Source organism: Calypte anna, chromosome 2 (assembly GCF_003957555.1).
Source record: "Calypte anna isolate BGI_N300 chromosome 2, bCalAnn1_v1.p, whole genome shotgun sequence".
NCBI classification, from domain to species: domain Eukaryota; kingdom Metazoa; phylum Chordata; class Aves; order Apodiformes; family Trochilidae; genus Calypte; species Calypte anna.
The window spans coordinates 109,507,560-109,534,724 of NC_044245.1; the positions used below are offsets into that span (position 1 = coordinate 109,507,560).

Sequence of the window (27,165 nt, forward strand, 5' to 3'; positions counted from 1 at the left end):
AAATCATCCTGGATGTTATCTTTTCAACCCCAGAACAGAGACAGAGCAAGGGTGAAAGCATAAGCTTGGATAAATTTGCTAAAGCTTATCAGACAGAAGTGTGTTTATTGGCATTCTTTGAATGTAGATTCTTGGGGTCCTTAGCAGTCTCTAGCTAATGAGGTCTATTAAATGGCAATGTGCTGCAATTCACTTTGTCTGAATTGGAGAGAAGTTTCTGGGCAAAAGCCTCTTAGTGTTATGAGGAAACTTTGCCCATTGAATCCCAGGACAATTGCTAATGAATATCCTTTTTTACTAGGATACAATAGTAGGGGATATAGTGGGAAGTGAAAGGAGAATATGTTTTTGACTAAAAAGTCTTATTCAAGTAGGGTAAAGAGAATATTTCTGTGCAACCATTTTCACCATGATTAATATTTGTCTTTGTTATGAGTTGGGCATAAGCAGTATTAAGTGCATTCATATTACTCTTTACTTTGTGTATAAGAAATTAGTCTGAGTCCTTTATTCAAAGGCAGTTGTACTGATGTACTTTGTTAAGTCACTGCCACCAGAGCTCTTAGATGTTTGCAGCAGCAGATCAAGTGATCTCAGTCTGCCTTTGGGCTGCTGTTCGTGACCAGTTCTGTTATGGTGGCTGTGTCCAACTGTGGAGGAAAAAAAGTCAAATATTGAGAGGGGATAAAGTATTAAAACATGCTACATGCTTTGCCCTTCATCTGACCTTCATCCCTTACCACACATGGAGAAAGTACAAGTATACTTAAATACCATAATTTGTGCATCTACTTGGTTTCTCTGCAATGGGAGTTGCTGTGCAACTTCCAGAGATTTGCAGTCTTGGGAATAGGGGTAGAGGCACTATGCCTTTTACTGCTGCATGCATGGTAACTGTGTGATGTTACTGCTTCTTGATCTCCTGAGCTGGACTTCTGTTGAAAGCTTCTTGTTTCCTTTTCTGGCATCCTTCAAGGCAATGTTTGTACAAGAAGCTTTTTCTGTCAGGAAGCAGAAGTATGGGAAAACAATTTAATATCTCCTGAGCTCAGCAAGAAAGAAAAAAAATATTAGGATTTGTTTGAATTTTTTAGTATTTGTCACAATGCCAAGCTATTTTAAGCAATCTGGCTACTCCATCTCTACTTACCCTCCTCTGATACTTCAAAATTATCACAAGCCACCTGAAATATGGGAATCAGATGTGAGTTTTAAGATGTAAGTGCAGTGCTTCAAGATCATAGGAACGGGAGGGGGAGCTGTCACTGCATCAGCTAAGACTCTTTGGTAGAAGTGTTTACTGATTACCTTTCCCTGGGAAAGGAGAGGGAATGCCCTTCCACTTTTTTAGCAGACTGAATTGCTTCCTGTTCCCTCATGAAAGAAGTAGGTAGTCCATTGCTTCAACCATTGATGTTGTCTCCAAGTATTTGGAAAAATGGCAAGTCCTTTGCTCTCTTTTCTCCTTAGGTAGAGATCACAAATGATGTCCAGTCTTTGCTACTGATAATGGTGGCTGTCATGGTGGCCAAGATGGTTGGTGACTTGTTCAACACATCGCTGTACAGTTCCCTCCTGAAGCTGAAATGCATTCCCTACTTGGACGTGGAGCCTTTTGTTTGTCACAGGAGAGAATGGTAAGGGCTCACGTGCTGATGATCTGTAAGTTTTCTGTGTCATATTCAGCATAGAGACTGTGTGGTTTCTCTGAGACCTGGAGCTTGGAGGGACAAAGGAGTAAAAGGAAACCTTGGTCCTGAGCAACACCTCTGTGATGCAATGTGCTGAACACACAGAACAGAGGAGACTCAATTTCTCTTTGAGTTTATGGTAGGGTCTGGATTACCACTGTCACCAGAGTCCTGATAGCACTAAGTGCTCTGTTAGCCCAGTTACATGCTGTTTATTACTGCTCAAATGGAGAATCTGGTAGAGGTTTTCACTGATAGTTGTGAAAGGAGCAACAGAGCCTGTAGAGTCCCTTATGGTGGAATTTGCTTTACTTGACTTCTGGGTGACTGGTCTGGGCTTCCTGTGTGTTTGGTACTGTAACATTTACATTTTCAGGCAGCAATTCCTGCCATCCAGGGATAGCAATTTAAGGCAGGTAGGATGTACTGTCTTCTTTAACTGCCTTTGCTGACTATAGACTAAATAAATAGCTTGAACAAACTTGTAGGTTTTATTTTTTAATTTATGTTAATCTGACCTGTCCTGTGTATCATCCAGTCTGTGAATCAGTATCCAAAACTTCAGTCCGTTCATGGGCATTTCTAACCAGTAATAAGAAGTATTTTCTCTTCTAAATGTGTGCGCTGGGTTTACTTTTATCTGCTGGTAGTGAGAACTCTATACTATATTTTTCTATAAAATAATTTGCAGACACACCAATTCCTGAAGATATTCCCTAGGAATGAAGTAGATAATGTGGTGAAGAAACAGAAAGAAAAAATAATTTTCTTTATTTATCATAGAAATACTTTTTGTTTTCCCTACGACATATTTGGGTAGTACATATCAACAACCAGAGTTATTTGCAAGACACTGTAGCTGTCATTTCTCCCAGGACTGAGGTCTCCTGGACAATCTCTTAGTTTCAAATGACCTTTTAGGAAGAATTAAATGTTGGCAACTTTTTCTGTACACACTTTATATTTTTTTTTCTAAATGTACCATATCTGAAAGTTTTTAGCAGGCACATTGAATGCTGGGAATTATCTAACTGTATTTGACATGAGAGGAAAAAGAGCCAGCAATGTGGTAGGAGGAAATAAAAACAATCTGTGACATTATGGATGACTTCTATATGTACCATGGCAGATAAAACAGAGGGAAAGAAGTCATAAAGTTTCCCATGGTATTCCAGTTAGATGACAAGTCCATGGAAAGAATTATAGCTGCTTTCCTGGTTCAGAGTGAGGTCCTATTCACTTGAAGGACAAATATATATATATTTATGCATATATAAAATTTCATTTCCCTCCCACTCCTTTCCCTTTCCTCCCCAGGAACATTATGGAAAGTTTCTGGTTAACTGAGTCACAGAATATACTGATACTCCAAAGCAAAATACATAGTATCACAGCTTGGTAAAGATTTTATAGCTAGACACTTTACAGACTGCCAAGTTTTAGTCTAAATCCTCTTAGACCTAGACTGAATAGGCTGATACATATCTGAACTGGCAGATATAGTTGCTAAGCCACTCTCCATCATATTTGAAAAGTCTTGGCAGTCAGGTGAAGTCCTCAGTGACTGGAAAAAATGAAACATTACACCATTTCTAAAAAGGATAAAAAGGAGGACCCCAGGAACTATGAACCAGTCAGCCTCACCTTTGTGCCTGGTAAGATCACAGAAGAGATTCTGCTGGAAGTTATGTTTTGGCATTTAGAAGACAGGAAGGTGATTCCAGACAGCCAATATAGCTTCACAAAGGGCAAATCATGCCCATGTTGAAGCTGGTCCAGAGGAGGGCTGTGAAAATGATTGGAGGGCTGGAACACTTCTTCTGTGAAGAAAGGCTGAGAGAGTTGAGGTTCTTCTCCCAGGAGAAGAGAAGGCTCTGTGGAGTCCTTTTTGCAGCTTTTCAATACTTAAGACAAAGGGCAACATTTTTAAACTAAAAAAGGGTAGGTTTAGATTGAATACAAGGAAGACATTATGATGAGGGTGGTGAGACACTGAAACAGGTTGCCCAGAGAAGTTGAGGATGCCCCCTCTCTGGAAGTGTAGAAGGCCAGGTTGGATTGGGCTTTGAGCAATCTGGTCTAGTGGGAGGTGTCCCTGCCTATACAAGGGTTGGAACTAGATGATATCACTTCAAGATCCCTTCAAACCCAAATTGTTCTGTGGCTCTATAGTTCTAAGGCACTAGGGCATTTCTTGGGCTCTCCAGCATGTTTCTTGAATGCTCTCTTACTTTTTTATGCCCTCAAACAAATGAAGCTTCACCATTCAGCCACCAGGATTTGGACTGATGCCTAGATCTGTCATATATCTGAGGCATCCCAAACCCTGAATATTGACCTGAAGGCACTGTAGATTTATAATCTGCCTCTTAAAAGTACAGAAAAAAAAAAAAGATAATTGAAGTTAATTATGAAGCCTTACATGCAGTCTTTGTAAGTATTCAAAAAGACAGTTAAAAAAATGTTAGTCTCTGTACATGTTTCCTTATCTCTGTTTCCTCATGACTTCTGAGCATCCTTGGAACGTGAGTCAAAGTTCTACAGAAAGGTGCCCGGCCATGACTTCCCTTTCTATGTGTTTTCCCTTCAGACCAAGATTTCTCATTTGTTGTCTCTCTGGTTCTTCAGCTATCAAGATGCTGTGGGAGCCTGTCTGCTTCTCTGGTCATTCTTTTATCTCAGTGACCACCCGGAATATGTGAAGCTCTGCTGTTTTTAAGTTCCACCACACTTTGGGAGTATTTTTATCTTCAAATGCATGCCCCCAGATGTCATCTTGCACAGGCCACACTCTTTCTCTGGTTGTGTCAGCTTGGCTGAGGCTTTGTAATGCTTTTTCTCTTCTGGGCAAGTGTAGGTAACACAGGTACCTGTGTGACAGGTCCTATGTCTTCTTGGCTCAATATTAATTACACCATAAAAAAATGACAAAATGTACAAAATGTGCATTGATGGATTCCCCAAATTATAACAAAGATAGGAGTTGGCTGTGTAGGAACTAGTAGCTAGCATAAACAGATGACAAATTTTAATTTGCTTATGCAGAGTGAAAGATTTTGTTAACTAGTACCTTGCTTACACACCATAGAAATGCCACATAAATTTGGGTCCTTCTTCAACTGAAACTGAAAATCCTTTGGAAAGCAGTGCCTGGTTGGTAGCTGGGAGGGGAAAAGAGAAACTCAAGGGAATGCATGTTTTTTGGTTCTCAGCCCTGAGAAAGTTACTGTTAGAGAGAAACTGCGGATCTTCTCTTTCCCAGTTCTTCATCAGTGTTAAGGATTATCTTTATTTGATCATTTGTTGATTCCTCATACAGGGCTGGACAACATCCCCAGGCAGAAGATGTGTTAGGCACTGAACTGAGGAAACAGCTTTTATCTGAACAAGGCAGGGTGTGGCATTAAGGTCCAGATCCACAAAGGAATTTAACTCCTAAGTGCTGTGGAAATCAGTGGGTACATTAAGAAGCTAAATTATGTGCATACTTACTGTGAAGACATCCCTGTAAATAGTTATATATGAAACTGGTGGAGGTGAGACCCAGATACTCAGTGGTGTTTCACTAACTAATTCATATTTAGGCAATGACATCTCTGGTTGCTTTTCTTCTTATGGAGCAGAGACTTGAGATTTTTTTCCTTATTACTCGTTGTATTTTTGGAACCTCACTGATCACCTGCCTATTGTATCCTGTGCCCTGGGTGATGATGCTCCAAGCACAGCCCTATCTGGTACAAGGCTGCTACAGTGTGCCATGATTTCCAGCTACATTGCACACCACTGTAAACACCTCCCCATATAAAATCTGTTTCACTGGAGCACTCAAAGCTGCTGGCTGCCAGGGAATGTTCTTTAATGAGGGTAAGGAGTACTTCAACACATCTACAACTTGGCAACCCTTCCTGCTTTTTATAAGCTACTATACACTTCAGAGAGAAAATATCTTAGAGGCTACTTTTTAATGGGACAAGTTTACTTAAGAGCTGAGTGGAGCTGGTGCCAGTAGTTCTGTTTTGTTCTAGCTTAGTATTAGCCTTGTCAAAGTTCTTATAGCATCTCCTGGGTGTTTCTGTATTGCATACCATATAAAGTTGGTTTGGGGAGCCAAGAATTTTTGCTGGAATATATATTATAGTGGCCTCATTATATTTTTTGAAAGTGTATCAGAGGTGGCCCTATATTAAAGATCCATAGAGCAAAGCATATATTTTTTTTCTTTCTCCCTGCTAGTTTTGCCTTAGCCCACACCACACACATTGGGTCCAGAGTTTCAGCCAGCCTGAGTTTGAGGGTTATTTGGGATCCAGGGTCCTGGTTTGGCCTGTTATAAAATTTGGGATAATTAGTGAACTTTTTTGATGAGGCTTTGGATTTTGAAAATCACCAGACTTCAAGCAGGGTAGGAAGGGGGAGGAGTAGAGGGTGTTTTTGATTTGGACCTAGGCTAGCAACTACATTAAGATTTCTTACCTATCTTGCTGACACAAGTACTCATTCAAAGACAACTTTACCAAGATGCATGTGGTGCATCCTGTCTCACCTCTTTGAGAAGATGGTGTGTTTCATGGCTGCTTGGTGCTTTCATCCTGTGAGGCATCATTAGGGGGTGGACTTGGCAATGTTTTTGCATGAGAAGGGATCCAGCCCATCTTTTGTAGAGTGTTTGTGGTGGAAGCTGAATCCTGTTCAGGCTGCATAAAGGAAAAAATGGAGCTGCTGTATCAAGGCCACGCTTTGTCTGAGGAGAACCCTGGCTGCTACAGAAAAGATGGAGGGAAAGTGTTGAGATGTGGGTGAGATTTATTAAAATTACATTTGAACTTTAAGTTGCCTCTGTATCAGGCTTAAGCAAACATGGCAAAGGACTTCTTTTAGTGCCTTCTTGCCTATTCTTCTGTGCTGGGTTTTGAGATTAGTGTGATCTTATTACTGAGAAGCAACTGCACCAGCAGTATTGGCCCTCTGACAGAAGCACTGTGGCAGAGCCAGAGGTCCCTCTATGTGCATGGAAGAACTGCCCAGCCTCACCTTGCTTATAACATTGGGTTGGTGGTGCCCATGTGGGATGGGTGAAAGGACTTACTGCTCCCTCCTGCCCCTGCACCAGCTCCTGCAGACCTATTGGGAAGGTCCAGCCTGTCTCCTTTTGCAGTCCTTTACACCCCAGAAGAGGCTGATACGAGCTCACTTGGTTGTGCTCAGGCCTTCACACTGGGCTTTGGCTCCAATTGGTCTAGAATTGCTCCTAAAAAAGCAAGTTGATCCACGTGAGAGTGTGTGAAGAAGGCTGTCTTAATCAGAACATGAATGTAAAGTGACCTTCCAGCTGGGCAAGAGTTACTGCCTGAATATTTGTTACCAATATACTTTTTGCTCTATGGCAGGTGGTGATGAACAAGGCTACTTAGCTTTGTTGTTTTCAGGAGATCTGATTATCTCTCTTTACAAGATTTTGGTGAAAAACAAGGCTCAGTGACACTGAGTGGTCTACAAAGTGGCCTACTGGGCCTTTTCAGTCTTAATCTTCAGAGACCAGAGGCACTGCTTTCTCAGAATTTTTCAATCATAGAATGATTTGAGTTAAAAGGGACCTTAAAGTTAATTTAGTTCCAACTCCCCTGCCATGGGCAGGGGCACCTTCCCTTTGACTAGGTTGCTCAAATTCCATTGAACATGGCCTTGAACTCCTCCAGGGAGGGGGCAGCCACAGCTTCTCTGGGCTACCTGTGCCAGTGTCTCACCACCTTTAGATACTGGAAGGCTGTTATATGGTCTCCCTGGGGTGTTCTCTTCTCCAATCTGAACAACCCCAACTCTCTCAGCCTATCTTCACAGGAGAGGTGTTCCAGCCCTATGATAATTTTCTAGACTTGCTCCAACAGTTCCATGTCCTTGTGCTGGATACTCCAGACCTGGTCCCAGTACTCCAGGTGGGGTCTCACAAGAGCAGAGTAGAGGAGGAGAAATCATCTCCCTCAACCTGCTGGCCACACTTCTTGTGGTGCAGTCCAGGATACTTTTGTCTTTCTGGGCTGCAAGCAAACATTGGCAGCTCAAGTTGACTTCTTACCTATCAGCATCCCCAAGTCCTTCTCAGTGCTGTTCTCAGCCTACTCCTTGCCCAACCTACAATGTTAAATTTTACCCCAAATTACAAATTTAATATGACTTGATTTCCATGTCCAAATTTGAGTAACATCTTTTAGGAAAAAAAATTTGCATGCAAACAGTAAAATTGCATACAAATTAATATTCAGATAATCAGGAAGATAAAGGTTATATGGACAGAAGCAGAAGACTGAGGGGTGGCTGTTCTGGTTTTGGGTCTGCCCCATTTCCTTATGTTGTTTTGGTCAAACCAATTAATTTTGCAATCATCTCAGTTACAGAAGGGGAAATAGTGCCTACATACCATGTGTGGTTTTCAGTGTCTGTTGTCTTTGACTTGTATTGTCAAGCTCTTGAACAAAAGGCCTTTTGTGAAGGTAAAATTTCTTGTGAACTCCAGAAGATGATTTTTGACCTACTCTAGTTTTGACTGCTTAATGAAGCTACTACCTAACATGAATCAAAATGACTTTGTTTATTTAGATTGGTAAAACCATATAAAGGTGCCCAAGATTCTGGTTGTGTTTCTGTTTATTTTTAGAGTTGAGCCTGAACAAATAAAACATATTACTCTCCCCTTGCTACAGTGAATACCAGCAGATATAGCCCTTCCTCCAGCCTAAAATAAGCCTTTTCCACCCTTAGCTGTTCCCTTTCCTAAAATGTCCTGGATGGGAGCTTGAGCTAAGGCTGTGCCCTCAAGGTGCAGAACTGCACTGATACAGAGCAGTGGAGGAGGACCAAGGGCTGATGGAAACCTGGCCAGTAGCATCCTCCTTGGATGGAAAGGGCTGGAGGCTGAGTAATAGCACATTGCTGACTGACTGCACTTGGAACTGTGTTGGTTGTTACTGCAGTCCTCATAACTCCATATATATAATAGAAGCATGAATACAGAAAAATAATGACAAAGATAGTGAAGATGAGCCAACAAGCTGTCTGACTGAAATCCTTGGAGGAGCTTGCAAATACTTTACTGTTTACACAGGACCTATATATTTGCACAATTATCTTTCCATCAGACCTAAAATGTTTTACACTGGAGTGGTTTTCAGGCTGTAAGAAATTATACTAGCTGATCTGTCTGGAGACTGCAAGCTCAGCTTCTCTATCTGCCCATTTTTTCCATGAACAACTAAAACTGGATTACACCCTACCTCTGAATTTGCAAAATGTAGATGGGAAGTCCTACCAAGATTATGTACTGATTGTGATCATTGCATGCTAAAAAGAAAGCATCTTGAATTTACAAGTGAATGTTATACTCTAAATTATCAGGTAGATGCAGCTACATCATCTTTATTATTTTTCTTTTTTTTTTTACAGTTCAGAAGCAGTGAGAAAAATATCTTTCTTCTAATGAGATTTTTAACAGAAACAAACTTATAGGAATTTTTGGAAGACTGATTTGGAGCATTTTGTCAAAACCTTAGGGAGCAAGTTCGAAGGCATGAATAAGCAGATCAAATATAGTGAATTTTGAAGCAGCTATCCTGTTCCCCTGGTTTCTGTCACAAAACACTTCTCTTGTCCAAAGCAAGGTCCCTGAGTGTGTATGGGACTGTCATAGGGTTGGCAGACACATTGGGTATACTTATGATTTGTCTGTGATAGTGGATGGGAACTTAATATGAGGTTCTGGTTCTTGCTGTAAGATCCATAGGTCCAGATCCTGTTGTATGACAGAGAAGTCTTTCCACAGATGCCTTCTTGACTTCCGCAGCTTCTTGACTGATGTTGAGAGAGGGATGACAAATTCACTCTGACTTTCGGTGTGTTTCCCATTTCTGGAGAATCCTATGAAACTGAAAAGTGGCTTCTGCACACTTTCTGCAGAAGAAAAGGCCCTGAAGCAGCATCTGGAACTAATCACCTGTGTTTCACAGCTCACTGGTGGGCAGCAAATGAGCCTCTCCGGCTCCTACAGACCCTTATGTAAACCATCCACACAGCCACTTCCAGCTCCAGGAAACTTGAAACAGCTTCTGCTGGCCCAGAGAGGAGGAGACTGACTTTCTTTTGGCTCACCTGGGAGGACAGGCTGCCTGCTGCCCAAACAGGTACCACCACAACCTTCAGATGTGGTAGGACACAAGTGGAGCATGCACATACACATCCAGACATCGGATGGGGTATTCCACTAATTGTTTAAGGCTGCTTTGGTGTCTGGCCACCATTTGGGAGGTACTGACTGTTTCCATTTAAAGTCAGCCAAGCTCACCAGAAAGCCAGCTGTGCTGGCAGAGCAGCAGATCTCATGAAGATGTCACTGAACAACTGTTTGAACTCATTCAGTGAATGGTGGGTCTGACTCAAAGCAGCTGAAATCCTCTGGAGTCTTTGCTGGATATGGGAATACAGACATCTTGTTATGTAAGAGTTAGACACCTTAGCATTCCCAAGTTACATGTAAGGATATCATCTTCATTCTGGCACTGGAGACTGATTTCAAGTTCACCTGAAGCTGAAATTAATTCCCTTTGCTGTTCACATGTCACTCCTTGGTTTGTTTTTTTTTTGTTTTGTTTTGTTCTGTTTCTGTGACTGTTGCTACATCCTCATAAATATTGGTAGTTTGTCACAGTGGTTTCCCTGATGGAAAGAGTTATTTAGCAAGAGGAAACAGATGACACAAAATACTATAATGAATTTCAGCATGTTTGAGAAACGAAATGGTCTTTTTAGAAATAACGCCAGTTTTGCAAAGCCTTTGAATGCTGTTTCACACAATCACAAGGGAGGCTTGTACTTCAGTACACTGAGTGTATACAAAACCACAGCACAAGTAAGGAAAAAAAAATAATGTACAGAATTGAAGTAGTTTAATAAAAAAGCCATAAAGCCATGAGGATAGTTTTATTAACTGCTGCCATTCAGTACATAGAGTTGTGACAGTAGGTGAGTGGGAAATGAAAGTGACAGCAGATGGGAAAAAACTGAGGAAGCTGATTTGTAGTGTTGGGGATCAGGAAGCAAGAGAGAAAGCAAGTCAGACATACAAAATCCATTCTCAGAATTTTGAGGTGCATATGTTGACTGTGTTTCATTATAAATACATTGTCAGGTGCAGAGAGATCACCACTCATTTTCTGGAAGAGCAGAAAAGTAATACTAGCATTCATAATCTTCTTTTCAACTGGATGCAAGTATATACATACTCTCCACTTATGGTGGGTGGGTCCTTGCTATAAAGTCATAACCTAGGAAAAAATGTATTGCATATGAGCAGGGAGTTAGTTAACTGTAGGTTTGGGTTTTTTTTCCTAATTATAAAAAAATATATATATATAGTGTGTATATATACATATATATATACAAGAAGCAGAGGACCCTTGCCCCATAGTATCAGACAGAAGGGAGGAACCAAAGTGATGGGGTTGAATGGAAACAGGTCCCTCTGCAGGGTGGCAGGCAAATCCCTTCCTGTCCTCTCATCCCCCCTTCTCAGGTACCCTGCACAATAGGTATAGGGCACTGGAAGTGGAGGACCTGCCTGGTGAGGATGATGATAAAAGTTCATCCAAGGAGTTGCCAGGGCAAACAGCCTCATGCATTAGGACTGCTCCTTGAAAAAATCAAAGGAGGGTAATTGTTGTAGGGGATTCCACACTTGGGGGAACAGAGGGCGCGATGTGCCAGCCAGACCCATCCCATAGGGAAGTCTGCTGTCTCCTTGAGGCTCAGGTCAGAGATCTTACTAGGAAGCTCCCAGCTCTGGTAAGACCCTCTGAAAAAAACCCAAAATTCAATCTGTGGCACCAGCTTGTAAGCCACCTGTAATCAGGTGGGCTTTCGTTTTCCTTTCAGCATTCTGAAATGGGCTTTTTTAGCACTCCCATGGGCTAAGGCTCTGCAAGGAAAGGGAGCTCAAGAAAGTTGGTCAGTTTTTAAATACCACCTTCTTCAATCTCAAGTTAGGTGCACTCCTTAGAGTAAAAGACTGGGTAGGGGCGGTAAGAGACCTGCATGGATCAGCAAGGAGCTTCTGAAGTCTCATGGAAGAAAGAAAATTATAGCTTATGGAAGAAGGGACTGGTCACTTGGGAGAATTGTGGGGATGTTGTCAGAGGATGTTGGAAGGCAACAAGAAAGGTCAAAGCCCTCTTAGAAATAAAACTGGCAAAGGAAGTAAAAGGAAACAAGAAGAGCTTCTTCAAACATATCAGTAGTAAAAGGAAGAACAGAGAAAGTGTGGGCCCACTGCTGAATGGGGCAGGGGCCCTGATAACAGAGGATGCAGAGAAGGCAGAGTTGCCGGATGCCTCCTTTGCTTCAGTCTTTACTCCTATGACCAGACCTTGTGAGCTCCAGACCCTGAATTTAAGAGAGAAAGCCTGGAGGAGGGAGTACTCACCACTGGTCAATGAAGGCTGGGTTAGAGATCAGTTATACAAATGGAATATACACAAGTCCTTGGGATGCACCCAAGAGTGCTGAGAGAGCTGGCTTATGTTATTGCCCTACCACTTTCCATCATTTTTGAGAGATCATGGCAAACAGGAGAGATGTCTGAGGACTGGAGGAAAGTCAGAGTCATTCCAGACTTCAAAAAAGGCAAGAAGAAATATCCAGGCAATTACAGACCGGTCAGCCTCACCTCCAGCCCTGGAAAAATGATAGAGCAGCTCGTTCTGGAGGTCATCTCTAAGCGCATGGAAGAGGAGAAGGTTATCAGGAGTAGTCAGCATGGATTTACAAAGGGGAAATCGTGCTTGACTAATTTGAATCTTCTGTGATTAGCAAGATTTGACACAGTCTCCCATAACACCCTTGTGAGCAAGCTCAAGAAATGTGGGATAGAAGAACGGACAGTGGGATGGATTAAGATGGATTTGGGCACAATAGAGCCCAAAGAGTGGTGATCAATGGTGCAGAGTCCAGATGGAGACCTGTGACTGGTGGAGTCCCCCAGGGATCAGTGCTGGGTCCAGTCCTGTTCAACACCTTTATCAGTGACCTTGATGATGGGACAGAGTGTCTTCTCAGCATGATTGCTGATGACACAAACCTGGGAGGAGTGGTTGACATCCCAGAAGGCTGTGCTGACATTCAGAGGGACCCAGGCAGGCTGGGCAGGAAAAAATTCAGTGAATTACAACAAAGACAAGTGTAGAGTCTTGTATCTGGGAACCATGGATCAGTATTAGTTGAGGACTGACCTCTTACAGAGCAGCACAGAGGAAAGGGACGTGGGAATTCTAGTGGACAGAAGGATGACCATGATCCAGCAATGTGCCCTTCTTGGCACAAGGTCAGTGGCATTCTGAGGTGCATTAGAAGGGGGGTGTTTAGTAGGTGGAGATAGGTTCTCCTCACCTAGAATCATAGAATCATAGAACTGGCTGGGTTGGAAGGGACCTCAGAGATCGTCAAGTACAACCCTTGATCCACTACCGCTGCAGTTACCAGACCATGGCACAGAGTGCCACATCCAGTCTCTTTTTAAATATCTCCAGGGATGGAGAATCCACTACTTCCCTGGGCAGCCCATTCCAGTGTTTGATCACTCTCTCCAGAAAGAAATTCTTTCTAATATCCAACCTAAACTTCCCCTGGCACAACTTAAGACTGTGCCCTCTTGTCTTGCTGAGAGTTGCCTGGGAAAAGAGACCAACCCCCCCCTGGCTACACCCTCCTTTCAGGGAGTTGTAGAGAGCGATGAGGTCTCCCCTGAGCTGCCTCTTCTTTAGGCTGAACAGCCCCAGCTCCCTCAGCCTCTCCTCATGGGATCTGTGCTCGAGTCCCTTCACCAGCCTAGTTGCCCTCCTTTGGACCCGCTCCAGGACCTCGAGGCCACATCTGGAATATTGTGTCCAGTTCTGTGCCCCTGAGTTCCAAAAGGACAGCGAACTGCTTGAGAGAGTCCAGTGCAGAGCCGTGAAGATCATAGAATCATAGAATCATAGAATTGGCTGGGTTGGAAGGGACCTCAGAGATCATCGAGTCCAACCCTTGAACCACCGTTGCGGTTGCTAGACCATGGCACTGAGTACCACATCCAGTCTTTTTTTAAATATCTCCAGGGACGGAGAATCCACCACTTCCCTGGGCAGCCCATTCCAATGACGGATCACTCTTTCCGTAAAGAAATTCTTTCTAATATCTAACCTAAACTTCCCCTGGCACAACTTAAGTCCATGCCCTCTTGTCTTGTTGAAAGTCGTTTGGTAAAAGAGCCCAACCCCCACCTGGCTACACCCTCCTTTCAGGTAGTTGTAGAGAGCGATGAGGTCTCCCCTGAGCCGCCTCTTCTTTAGGCTGAACAACCCCAGTTCTCTCAGCCTCTCCTCGTAGGGTCTATGCTCGAGTCCCTTCACCAGCCTGGTTGCCCTCCTTTGGACCTGCTCCAGAACCTCGATATCCTTCCTGAACTGGGGGGCCCAGAACTGGACACAGTACTCAAGGTGTGGCCTCACAAGGGCTGAGTACAGGGGCAGAATCACTTCCTTGGACCTGCTGGCAATGCTGTTCCTGATACAGGCCAGGATGCCATTGGCTTTCTTGGCCACCTGGGCACACTGCTGGCTCATGTTCAGCTTCTTGTCGATCCAGACTCCCAGGTCCTTTTCTGCCTGGCTGCTCTCCAGCCACTCTGTCCCCAGCCTGTAGCGCTGCATGGGGTTGTTGTGGCCAAAGTGCAGGACCCGGCACTTGGCCGTGTTAAACTTCATCCCGTTGGAATCAGCCCAACTCTCCAGTCTGTCCAGGTCCCTCTGCAGAGCCCTCCTGCCTTCTAGTTGATCAACACTCCCCCCCAGCTTAGTGTCGTCTGCGAATTTGCTGATGATGGACTCAATCCCCTCATCTAAATCATCAATGAAGATGTTGAACAGAACTGGGCCCAACACTGATCCCTGGGGGACACCACTAGTGATCGGCTGCCAACTGGATGCAGCCCCGTTCAGCACCACTCTCTGGGCCCGGCCCTCCAGCCAGTTCCTAACCCAGCACAGGGTGCTCCTGTCCAAGCTGCGGGCTGACAGTTTTTTCAGGAGGATGCTGTGGGAGACGGTGTCAAAGGCTTTGCTGAAGTCTAGGTAGACCACATCCACAGCCCTCCCCTCATCCACCAGTCGGGTCACCTGATCATAAAAGGAGATCAGGTTGGTCAGGCATGACCTGCCCTTCCTAAAACCGTGCTGGCTGGGTCTGATCCCTTGCCCATCCTGCAGGTGCTGTGTGATTGCACCGAGGATGATCTGTTCCATGACCCTGCCAGGCACTGAGGTCAGGCTGACGGGCCTGTAGTTTCCTGGGTCCTCTTTCCGGCCCTTTTTGTGGATTGGCGTGACATTCGCCAATTTCCAATCATCTGGGATGTCCCCAGTGAGCCAGGACTGTTGGTAGATGATAGCGAGAGGCTTGGCGAGCTCTTCTGCCAGCTCCTTCATTACCCTTGGGTGGATCCCATCTGGTCCCATAGACTTGTGGGGATCCAAGCATCGCAGTAGGTCACAGACTGTGTCCTTCAGGATTACAGGGGGGCTGTTTAGATCCATGTCACTTTCTATGAGCTCCAGAAGCCATCCGTCTTCAGGGTAACCTGTCTTTCCGCTGAAAACTGAGGTAAAGAAGGTGTTAAATACCTCAGCCTTTTCTTCATCTTTAACAGCTATATTCCCACTCGTGTCCAGTAAAGAATGGATATTTTCCCTGCCCCTTCTTTTGCTGCTAATGTATCTGTAGAAGGACTTTTTGTTATCCTTCACAGAGGTGGCGAGATTCCGTTCGCATTGTGCTTTTGTGTCTCTGATTTTCTTTCGACATGACTTAACAAGTCATTAACAAGATGATTAAGGGAGTGGAAAATCTCCTTCATGAGGAAAGGCTGAAGGAGCTGGGGCTCTTCAGCTTGGAGGAGACTGAGGGGTGACCTCATCAATGTTTATGAATATATAAAGGGGAAGTGTCAGAAGGATGGAGCCAGGGTCTTCTCAGTGATAACCAATGATAGGACAAAGGGTAATGGATGAAAGTTGGAGCATAGGAGGTTATGTGTAAATATAAGAAAAAGCTTTTTCACTGTGAGGGTGACAGAGGAACTGGAACAGGCTGCCCAGTGAGGTCACGGAGCCTCCTTCTCTGGAGACATTCAAATCCACCTGGACATGTTCCTAGGAGTGTGACCTCCACAAGGTGGTACTGCTCTGGCAGGGGGGTTGGACTTGATGATCTCTTGAGATTCCTTCCAACCCCTAACACTGTGATTTCTGTGATATGTAGAAAGTTATCTCTTACAGTATTTTTGTAAGAAATTACTTATGGTTCCCAATGTGTTTGTAATGTAAGAAATGATCTAGCTTTATTTTAGAAATGGGAATGATGGATTTTGAGGGGCTAAATGCCTTTCCCAAGGAAGTTGATTGTACAGCTGTAATGAGAAATGCCTTTTCTTGAAATCCTGGTTTTAAGTGTCAAAAACATCTATTTACTGGGCTTGGAATAGGATATAATCTGTATCTCCAGATACCAAATATTATGTTTTAATAACCTGCCTATATCTTCCACTAGAACATGCCTGATTCTCAGAGGGCCTGAGCAATTTGAAATATTTTCATATTTTTTTCCTATCCATACTACTTTAGTTTGCTCATTTTGTAATCTATTAGACCTAAATCTCTGTATATCATTTGAACTAAAAGGTCATCTGGTAACCTGTTTCTGATTATTAAAGCATACATTGCTGTCACTGTCTATTTCCAAACATTTTAGAGCCAGTATTTCTAATACACTACTAGGTGCTTTCTTGGACCAGGCAGAGTGGAAAAGCTAAGGTGGCTGGTACAGTACATGAGGGTGGAGGCTCTGAATGAAGCTTTCATAAAAACTGTTTCAAAGCAGCTTTCCTCTCCCCTTTCCAATTTGGATTAGTTTTTTTGGCATATATTTGCAAGAAACTCATCATGTCATTGCATTCAAACTGCAAGAGACAGCTTAGCGTTTTGTGAATTTCCCCTGGAAAATGATGTATTTCCCTTCTGCAGTGATGTATATAGAAAACATGCATTTCCCTGTTTCTTTAGTTAATAAGCAAGATCACGAGTTCCTTATTTTAGGGATCAATTTACTTACTTCTTTCCCTTTATTCCTATGGAAGTGTCTTTGAAATATTTCTTTGAATTTAATAGCTTGTACTGGTGTCATTTTGACAAATTGCTTTCTTTGGCTCTGGTTGGTTATAAAGCAAAGGGTAGATGGATTTAACACAAGCTTAACACTTTTTTTTTTTTTTTTTTTTTTTAGGAAAAGATTCCTACAGGGTCAGATAATAATTTGGAAAATACAAGGATAGCTGAATCATTCCCATTCTAAAGACAATAATAACAATAAGTAGTATGTCCAATAGAGTTAACTCATTAGGCATCAAGATAGATAATCTGTCTTTGGATCATTCTGTGCACATTTTTACTCATTCATATGTGTTCTGTGTACATTTTTACTCATTCATATGTGTTCTCTCTGTTCCATCTGTTGGACACCACCCTTCAGTGGCCATGGTGCAGTGCCTTGTGTTGGACTTGCAGTGCTGTCAATATGTGTAATGATAAGGGCTGAGAGCAGATGCGTGCCAGGCAGCTGCTTGTTCAGACAAGGACATTTCCACACATACTACTCATCACATGGGGAAAAATGCAGAGTTCTGAATAAAAACACCAGGTGAGTTTAGATGCCTTCAGGTTTGTGGGGAAGTAGTGAGCAGGCACTATCAATAGCTCCAAATATTTAGGTGCCTGTACACACCTTGATACTGACCTGGCTAAACTGCTAAATTTTTTTGCTTTTTGACTTGCACTGTAAAAACTAAGTCAAAAGCTATAATCTTTATGTTTTTACCCTGTTTCATAGATATTAGACTGCTCTTTGAGTAATTCCAGCTGTGGATCAACTCGCATGATATTTTTACCTGCTGATCCCAAGGTGTCATACACAATTTAATTGATATTTTTTTTTAAGGCTAAATGCCCTTGTCTAAACAGCTACCTCCAGGCAAACTGGGTAGAAGCTGATATTTTTTAAACTTGGTATTATTTTACACTGACAGTGCTGGTGGGAAAAACTTCATACGGAATAAGCGAACACAGAAGCAAGATCTTGGCAGAACCCCCCCCCAACATATCCTCCTTTACCCCAAATCCATTTTTCCAAAACACAAAGGCTTTCTTATCTGTTTCCTTCATTATTATTTTTTGTTCTGCAATTTTTCAAGCATTAGAGAGGGACAGTTTCCCAGCAGATTATGAGACCATGTGGAAACCCATTTGTCTTTAACATACAGTAGTTGCTAAACATAAATAACTTTCAAATCCTCTCTGGGAAAGAAGTGACAGAGACATTCAGCTAACCCAAACAACACATTTCACAGTAAGTGCTGTACTATCAAGAGCCCTTTAGACAAAATAGCCAAATGTCCCCTCATTTAAGGATTCTGAGGGAGCCAGGACCAGGGAATGATGGGAAGCTTGTCATCTTACAGTCAATATAAATATTTGTAGATATACTGAACGGAGACTGAACTCTGCAAAACTTTGGCTCACGATTCAACAAGAAGAATTTCTCACTCAGTTAAGTGTTCATCTAAAGCAGTGATAGCAAGGAGCTGTAGGCTTTGTCTGCCATGCAAAGTTCCATTGGAAATTGATTTGGAATAGATCTAATTAAACAAAAGCACATCACTAGCATGCATGAGCTTACATCAATGCACACGGTGATTTTATTAGGCTAATTTAACTTTAAATCTGCTGAAATGTGTCTGCTTCTGGGGTTAGCACTGAGCGGAGCAAATAAATTTTAAAATTAATTTAAGTGGTGTCCTTTTCCAGTGTAAGAATGTTTTATAGAGCTTTTTGGTTCCATTTATTGATCTCTGTGGTATTCTGTGAGCGTAGTCAAAGAACCATTTTTTTCACAGAATACACTAGCAAAACTACTGAATTCAGTCATCTGCACATGATTAACATTTCTGTGGTACATATATACTATTCCATTATGTAGTGAGATCAATACTAGCATTTAACTTTTGGATACACTTTTGCATTGTTGGCTTTTACCAAATGTCTTGTTGAAAAGAAAATGCATGTATCTGTGACAAGAATGTAGAAATATCTTTTTCATAACTTTTAAAGAAAAAATATAAATTTTTATTTTAATGTAAACAGCTTCCTGCAATGTTGTGAGTTTATTCAGAGTTGGTTTCTTTAAAGATGACAGAGAGGCCGAAAGCTAACATAAATAACCTGTACTTATAGTATAGTAGCAGCTACAAGGCTTCATAGCAGTATGGCTGGTTCTGCACTAGAATGAAAATGTCATAGAATCATAGAATAGTTTTGGTTGAAAAAGACCTTTAAGAGCATCAAGTCCGACTGTAAATCCACCACTGCCAAATCTACCACTAAACCATGTCCCTGAGCAGCACATCCACATGTTTTTTTAAATACCTCCAGGGATGGTGGCTCCACCACATACCTAGGCAGCTTGTTCTAGTGCTTGACAAGCCTGTCAGGGTTAGGTTTTTTCCTAATACCTAATCTAAACCTCACCTGGCAGTGAGGCCATTCCCTCTTGTTCTATAACTTGTTACTTGTGAGAAGAGACCCACACCCCCCTCAGTACAATCTCCTTTCAGATAGTGGTAGAGAAAGATAGGGGCTCCCCTTAGCCTACTTTACTCCAGCCTAAACAACCTCAGTTTCTTCAGCTGCTTCTCACAAAATTTGTGATTCTAGACCCTTTATTTAGGAAATAATTCTGTTCATTTTTTCTGGCCAAATGAAGTGTAATTAAAAACCCCACCAGTCTCAGAAAATGCACGAATAGTAGAACCTCTAGTACTTGGGGCATAACACAGGTGAATAATTTTAATGAAGTCTGACTTGATAATGTTCCCTTAAGCTAAGCAGCCTGCCCCCTCAACTGTGCAGAGTCCTGACCATGCTCAGACAAAAAATCACCACAAGCATTAAGCAAACCCCAAAACAGCCTCCTGAGAACTATTTATACAAGAAGTGGCGGCCAGTCAGGGCAATAAAACAATGGTTTACAAGAAGCCCAAATAAAACCTACAGCTGTCCTGAGCAGGATGGCCTGTGGCAAGCCAATGGGTAAACATTCTCAATGCAGAAAGAGGAGGATGGGAGGACTGTTAAAAAAGCTGAGGGCAAGTCTGTGAATAAATAAATCCAAGGAAGCAGCATTGCCTGGTTTCTCATGCACCTTGGTCCTTGGACTGCGTTTGAGTTAGGATTATACTTCTCTCCCACTCCTCTCTGCATGCTTTTAATCACATGGAACTTGCATAAAATATAGAGTCAACCCTATTAGAAGAAAGGTTCTCTTGTACTGTTTGTTGTGTAAGGAAACCTCCATGTTATGACTAGATCTGTTATGGTTAGATCTTTAACAATTTATTTCACTGGGAAAACTTCCACTGGATTTAATAGCAAGAGGGCCCAAACTGCATTTTCATGAATCATTTTAAGACAGTTTACCATGCAGGGATACTGGCTTCTTACCAAATGACTGTCTTATTTAGGTCATAAGGCAGATTGTCTTCATTCCATGTTGTATCCAGTCTCATGGATGTGCTTTTGAAAGAAACCTTAAACCTGGATATCGTAACCTCGGTGAAATAGCCCTAATACTCTAACACATTATGCTACTGTAGTGAATTACATTTTTGGGAGAAAATGTTCTCACAGTCCTGTAAAAGAAAAATTTCCACTAGATCTATTTTAGCTGTGTAGCTACAGCTACAGAGGTAAATCTAACCATGTGAGGAAGATCTACTTGATAAAATCCAAGAACCTCTCGTTCTTCCATACAAAATGGCATTTTCAAATTGTAAATGAAATGTCCTTGCTTGAAAATGAAGGCTTTGTTGTATAAATATGAGAGTGCAGCAGCAATGGCATTCATCAGCTAAGTGAAATGTCCTTGGGAGGTATCTGGGCATGATCATTGTTGTGCAGGAGAAGGGACCCACCAAGGGCAGACTAGTGTGCATGTAGGTGCCTGGGATAATTTTTTATGCTCATGTTCACTGTCTGTATTCTCCCCCTGGCTTTTCTGTGATTTTCCTTTGCCATCTTTGGATCTTTGCTGCTGCTGGGAAGGCTGGTCCTCATAAAGGTGTGTTAAGCACCCACTGAACAACAGCCTGAACCCCCAGCTACACAGAAGAAGTTGCATCAGGATACCAGGGTAGGTTGTGGGTGGCAAATGGTGAGTGCCATGATGGGGAAGGCTGGAGACCTGTCACTCCTAGCAGTAAGAAAATGGCTTCTTCTCCACTTTCAAGTCTGCAGCTGCAGAATAGGCTTAGTGCTCTGGAAGCAAATGGAGGACACATGATTTAGTAACAACACCCATAAGTAAGACATTCATCACCTTGTTTGTCTCTGTCTACCAACAAGGACTTCCATATCTGTGATTTTAGTGTAAGACTTCAAGAACTACCAGCAGTAGCTAAGGACTGAGTGAGGAATTAATTGTGAAAAGATGAGCCATAGAAGTGTATGAGACCAGATAGATTACATCTAAGGATGCTGAGAGATGTGGCCAATGTGCTTGCAAGCCTACTATCTTTGAAAGGTTATGGAGACTGGGCAGAATGGCAAATATTGTGCCTCTGGTCAAGAAAGGCAAAAAAGTTCAGCCTAAAAAACTATCAGCTGCATTCTAGAATATACCATAGCCTTGAGGACATCATGAAGTGATTTAGAAACGGGCTAGATCACGACCATACTTGGAGCTAAGTAATCAAGCAGTTTTGCCTACTTCTGACTTACTGATTGACTGACTATTATCTAACACAGCCCAGCCCCTTTAGCAGGTGGCCACACATAGTTTCCTGAAGGTTGCTTTGGTTGTCAGAGTGTGTAGGGTTAACCTGTCATATCTGTCTTGAGCCACATTTGAACAAGTCAGTCATCCTTCTGTTACTGGGAAAATCATTCCTCTTGAAACAGGTTTCTGGGCACATAAAGGAGAAGGTGGTTATCAGGAACAGTCAGCATGGACTGACCAAATGTGAACCATGCCTGACTTATCTGATTGTCTTCTATGCAGAAGTGAGTGGGTTTGTGGATGTGGGGAGAGCAGTAGATGTCATTTACCTTGACTTTAGAAAGGCTTTTGACACTGTCAACATCATGTTGTTGCATCCAAGATAGGATGTGTCTGAGCAACCAGATGGTAAAATAACAGGTTGGGTGGTTGAGCTTAGAGTGTGGTGGTTAATGGACCATACACTGCCTGGAGGCCTAACAAGTGGACCACTGCCCTGTCTGTCCCTGGCTTAACGTTTTCATTAAAAGATATGGAGGAGACAACGAAGTGTACTTTCAACACAACAGCAAATGTTGCCAGACTGGGATGGTGAGGGCTGGAACACTTGAACTTGCCTAGGAAGGGACCTAATAGTGTGCCTGCTCCACCTGCCCCCCCTCTTCTGTAACTACTGGAGAGCATATTGAGAAGGTGGATCCATAGTCTTCCCAATAGTATATGGTGAGAGGAGAGGAAACAACGGACACAAGTTGATACAAGAGATGTTTATACTGGGCATGAAGAAATATCCTTTTCATCTTGAGGAAATGGCACAGGCTGCCCAGGCTGGTTGCACAGCCTCCATCCTTGGAGGTTTTTGAGACCTGGCTCAAGAAAGGCCAAGAACATGTTTTGAGCTCATGATTGAGTCTAATCTCCACGAGGGTTGGACTAGAGAACTTCTGAGGTCCCTTCTGTCTTGAACAATCCTTGATTCTTATGATCCTCTAGATATAACTCTGTTTTATTTTCGTGTTTTTCTGAGAAACAATATAGTGATAATGGCTTCCTTTAGCCAATTTTTAAAAGATGTTTGGCCTCCTAACTGTCTTTCATAAAACAACTCTTTTGCTTGCTTTTCTCCTTCAACCCCAAAGCAAGGTTATTCTTTACAGCAACAGAAAGAAGGCTAATTGAAAGAAATGTCACTGACAATGAACAGTAAATCAGTGCCAGTCCTTAATGTGGTCTTACATCTGAAAAGGGGGACTGATGATAACTCATGGTCTACAGTTAGTTACTGTATACAAGACAGACACTTTACAACTCCAGAGAAAGCCAAGATCAAAGAACCATATAATGAGCTATTCCTTGCTTTCATACAAAAGTCTGATTTGACAAAACCTAAGAATGTTTCATGGGCATCTGTAATAATGTAGAATATTTGCTTTCTGTGCAACGGAACAAAACTGTAAAGTTGTGAAGATGGAAAACCTATGTGCTGCTGAGAAAGACACTCTAGAAAGTGCTGGAATGTAAAAGTATTCACATTGCTATTATTTAAAGATCATTCAGGGTTTGCACATATTTAATGTAATTCAGGAAGTAGCTATTACCATTAATCATGTTTTCACATTGTGTCCACTCTGCCAGCTACAGTACTTTTAATAGTAATAGAGTGTATAGTATTTCATGACAAAGCTTAAGGAAGGCAAATACAGATTTTTTATCTGGCCTATGGAGATGGAGAAGAGGCAGAAGCTAAGCAGGAATCTACTCATTTAGGAAAAATAAAATTCCCATATGAGTGTTTTACCCAACAAACAGCCACAGCAGCAAAGTTCTGACAGCAACTTCTCTTGAGCAGCATCTGTGGTTCCCACTGAGTTCCATCATTTGTACTGCAGCAAGTGGTAGTACTCAGTGAGAAGAAGAGTGAAGAAATTCCTCTCTTTGGGATTTTTGGGTTTTGTTTTCAGTAGCTGATTCTACATTCTGGTCTCAGCCATTTTAATTTGTAAGGAAAACTGCTACTCTTTTTAGCTCAGAAGGAACACGTGGTTCAGACAGGTAAATTTTTGCGTAGGTTGGTGTCTTGGTCCCTTGTAACATGGATTTGTAATCAAGATGGTGTTTCAATATTCATTGTCCATGGTGGATGGTATGACATGATGCAACACATATAACTGTTCATTTTCAGGATTCACTTGAATCCATCCGAGTTTGAAAGAGGAAGAAGAAACTTGTTTCACAGCTGTGTAGGTGCCATGTATGTGCTGCACTGTCTTCTCAGTTCATTAAGTTGTGGGCAGGTGGTCACATCACAAACCATCAGAGTAACTGCCTTGCAAAAATAACCTCGTGTCTCTCAGGAGGGAGGACAATAATTAACAGCATATGGAAAGGGTTGCTTTTACCACAGGGATGAAAGGTACATTGGTAAAACAGGATGTGGGCAAATTTATGCTCCAGTTGACTCTGTAGTTTGTGTCAGTCTGCCTCTGAACAGGGGATTCTGACTTATGGTGTGTCCAGATGATAGTCAGAGTAATTACAGATCTTTTTTAAAAGCAGAAAATATGAAAGGAGATTAAAGCTAGAGCAGTTCATTGACTTGTCAGTTATCAGAATCTGACCTACTCTAATTCTATAGAAACTTCTGTTAAATTTTGCAGGAAATATTTTTTTTTAATTTTTTTTTCCCCGTTTCACCTTACTGTCAGACATACTGGGTACATACATTTTTCAGTTTTGGGTGTTCATATTTCTTGAAACTGCCTAGAACCTGAAAAATGTTAGAAAATACTGGAAAATCAGTATATTATTTGTAAGCTGTCTTTGAAAGGGCTATCTTTCTAGCAGCTACTGCTGCTGCACAGAAAAACTACACCCCAAACTATAAACCTGAATTTCTCTGAGTGCTTAACTTTAAACTACTTGATATCAGCTAGAATTCCAGAGGATTTGAGCCCAGATTAGAAATCCTTTTTAATATGAAAAGTCATGCAAATTGATAAATGAGCCTTATAATATCCTGTCTAGGATGACCATGTCATACATATGGTTGAATTTATCACGTATCTCACACAAAGAAACCAGTGCTTGATAAGCAGTTTTATTGGGTAATTACTTTTTTTTTTCCTTTTCTTTTTAATTTTTCACATATAAATAAATCTGCAAATAAAGCAGATAGATTCTCATCTTGAAGTAATTTGCTAACACATTATAAACTCGTCAAATGCTAACGTGGTAGAGTACGCCCCATTTCCTGTTTACTGAATAATCCTCTGGCTGCCTGCTTTGTGTCTTCCAGGTTGAACCTGGAATTGTTCTCTGCCAGGGATGTCATGGAGCCTGGAGTCAGAGTCCTACACCTGAGGGAAAACGTTGCCTCTCTGGCTCAGCTTCTAGCAAGTACAAACCATGGCGGATTCCCAGTGGTTTGCAGGCCCAAGCCAGGCCATGCAGAAGTGTTCCAGGGAACTATTAAAAGGTAAAAAAATGAAATCAAAATGATGTCATGTGATGTTTCTGGACGGTTTTCTTTTTTCTTTAAGCATCTGTTATTTGGGATGGATGTTAAATGCTCCTGTTTTCTTTAGCATGTACAGCAGGTGTCCTTCAGAGAAAGAAAGGACCTTTCTGTAGGTCCTTTCTAGCACAAGGTTATCTGCTGCATCAGGGATTTGTTGAAAGAGCACCAATGAAATGGTCACATGGGAACTGAATGAAAAAGGAAAATTGTCCCTTAGAGCCTTACAGGTTCAGTGAAACAGTTATTTAAAGGGATTTGAGTCATGAAGTGTCCCATGCCAAGTCAAAGCTGGCCTGCTCCTTCACAATTTTTTCATTTTATTAGTGTATGCTTTTACAGGAAATGAGTTAACATAAATCATATCATAGATGAGATAAGCAACAAAGTCACTGGAAGTAACGTGCTAGGGTAAACAAGAATTAGACTGAAGGAATCCTTGCCATACGGGGGACTCCAAAAGGACATAATAAAATCTCCTTAAAATCTCCTGATAAATGAAGTATTTATGGTACTGTATTTCACAAGACTACAAAAGTGGATTCATCCTTTCAGGAAGGTGTCTTAAGACTTCCCTTTGAGCTGTGGGTCATGAGGGGGAGAGGCACTGACTTAATTTCCAACTTGATTATACTAGAGGAAAGGAGGAGATATGTATGCAACTCTTACTGCACAGGAGTTCTCACAGCAGAGCCCCATGAATTATGCTTCTAATAACTGTAATGCAAACATATGCCCAATGGTGTATTGTAATGTCATCATCTTTCATATTTTGCATGGTACCTTTTGTCCTGAATTGTAGCAGGAGGAGCCATTCTTGCTCCTGAAGCTCAACGAGCTGCTGGTCTCTTCCAGGACTCCAGCCACCACACAGCGCTTCCAGGGTAGAAGTGTAGCGGGAAGAGCCTTTCTTGCTCCAGAGGCTCGACGAGCTGCTGGCCTCTCCATGCCTCACACCAGAGTGAACTGAGGTTTCTCTGTGGGTGTGTCCCACCTTTATTGGCCCCCTGGTAATAGGGGGCCTGCCCTAACCAGGCACAGGTGGACTCACACCCACTCTTTGGCAACTCGAGGCACCTGGTTTATCTTGTTTCTCTACACTGAATGACCACAGAATTCTTACATCTTCTCCTGTAGAGAATTTTTTAAATCCACTTCTGGTTTAATGCCTAAACTGTGTGGCAGCTGGGGGCTATCTGTGAGCAAACAAGAATAAAAGTATTTTCTTCTGTTGATCTGGATGGGAAAAAATATTATTCTGTGCATCATCAGTGAAAATTTGGTTAGGGCTGACCTGTTTGTTTGCTATATAAAAAATTCTCAAGGATGAACCGTGGGCAGCTGGATCACAGGAACTGATAGCAGTGTGGTCAGCTGTCGTTTTGGAACTGTGAACTTGCTTCATTGACAAGAAAAACATTGTTGGAACCTTTTAGAAAAATAAATGTCTGCTTGAAATGATAACTGTACAATGAAAGTTACACAGGTTGCGGTGACTCACAGGAGTAACATAAAAAAATAGAGTATATACTTCTATGTGATATGTATACGTGTTCCCTCATAGTGATGCAATCATAAATATTACTAATAAGAAATGTGCAAAGGCATTAAAATGTAAATTTCTGACTGATATTCTCCAGTGTCCACCAATCTGAAGATAGTATACAGCATAAAAGAGTGTGCTTTTGGCCCTCAGCTGTCCAAGGCAATACAACTAGAAAGCACACACACAACTGATACAGCCAGTCTTCCATTTAAATTCAATTTATAACCTCATAATTTCCTTATTAATTCACCAAATCATTTCGCTGTGAGCATCCCAAGCTGCTGAGGAGTATGCTGATTTTATGCAAAGACTGTTGTGCTTTTTAATGCAGAGCAGATTGGTGTGGGAACGAGCAAAAAGGGGGATGGAAGGCTGGTCATTAGCACATTCCAAAGAGAGGTGCCTTAACAGAAAGGCTGGTGCTTCCTGACCCTTCTGGTAGGCTTGTGGTTTGCTTCATTTCCAGGGCTCTCTTATGGTGCATTCTGTTAGAGCTTCAAAAAGATGAATGAAAAACT

The 27,165-nt window shown here is 42.0% G+C and overlaps 1 protein-coding gene across 1 annotated transcript in view; it reads left to right on the top strand.

Annotated features, from left to right (window-relative positions):
- Window positions 1-27,165, top strand: part of LOC115597823 (chloride channel protein C-like) — a 97,348-nt gene that overhangs the window by 44,919 nt on the left and 25,264 nt on the right. Inside the window, exons 12-13 of the mRNA XM_030444687.1 lie at window positions 1,471-1,637; window positions 24,883-25,062. Coding sequence (XP_030300547.1) covers window positions 1,471-1,637; window positions 24,883-25,062 — 347 coding nt within the window. The remainder of the gene's footprint in view (window positions 1-1,470; window positions 1,638-24,882; window positions 25,063-27,165) is intronic.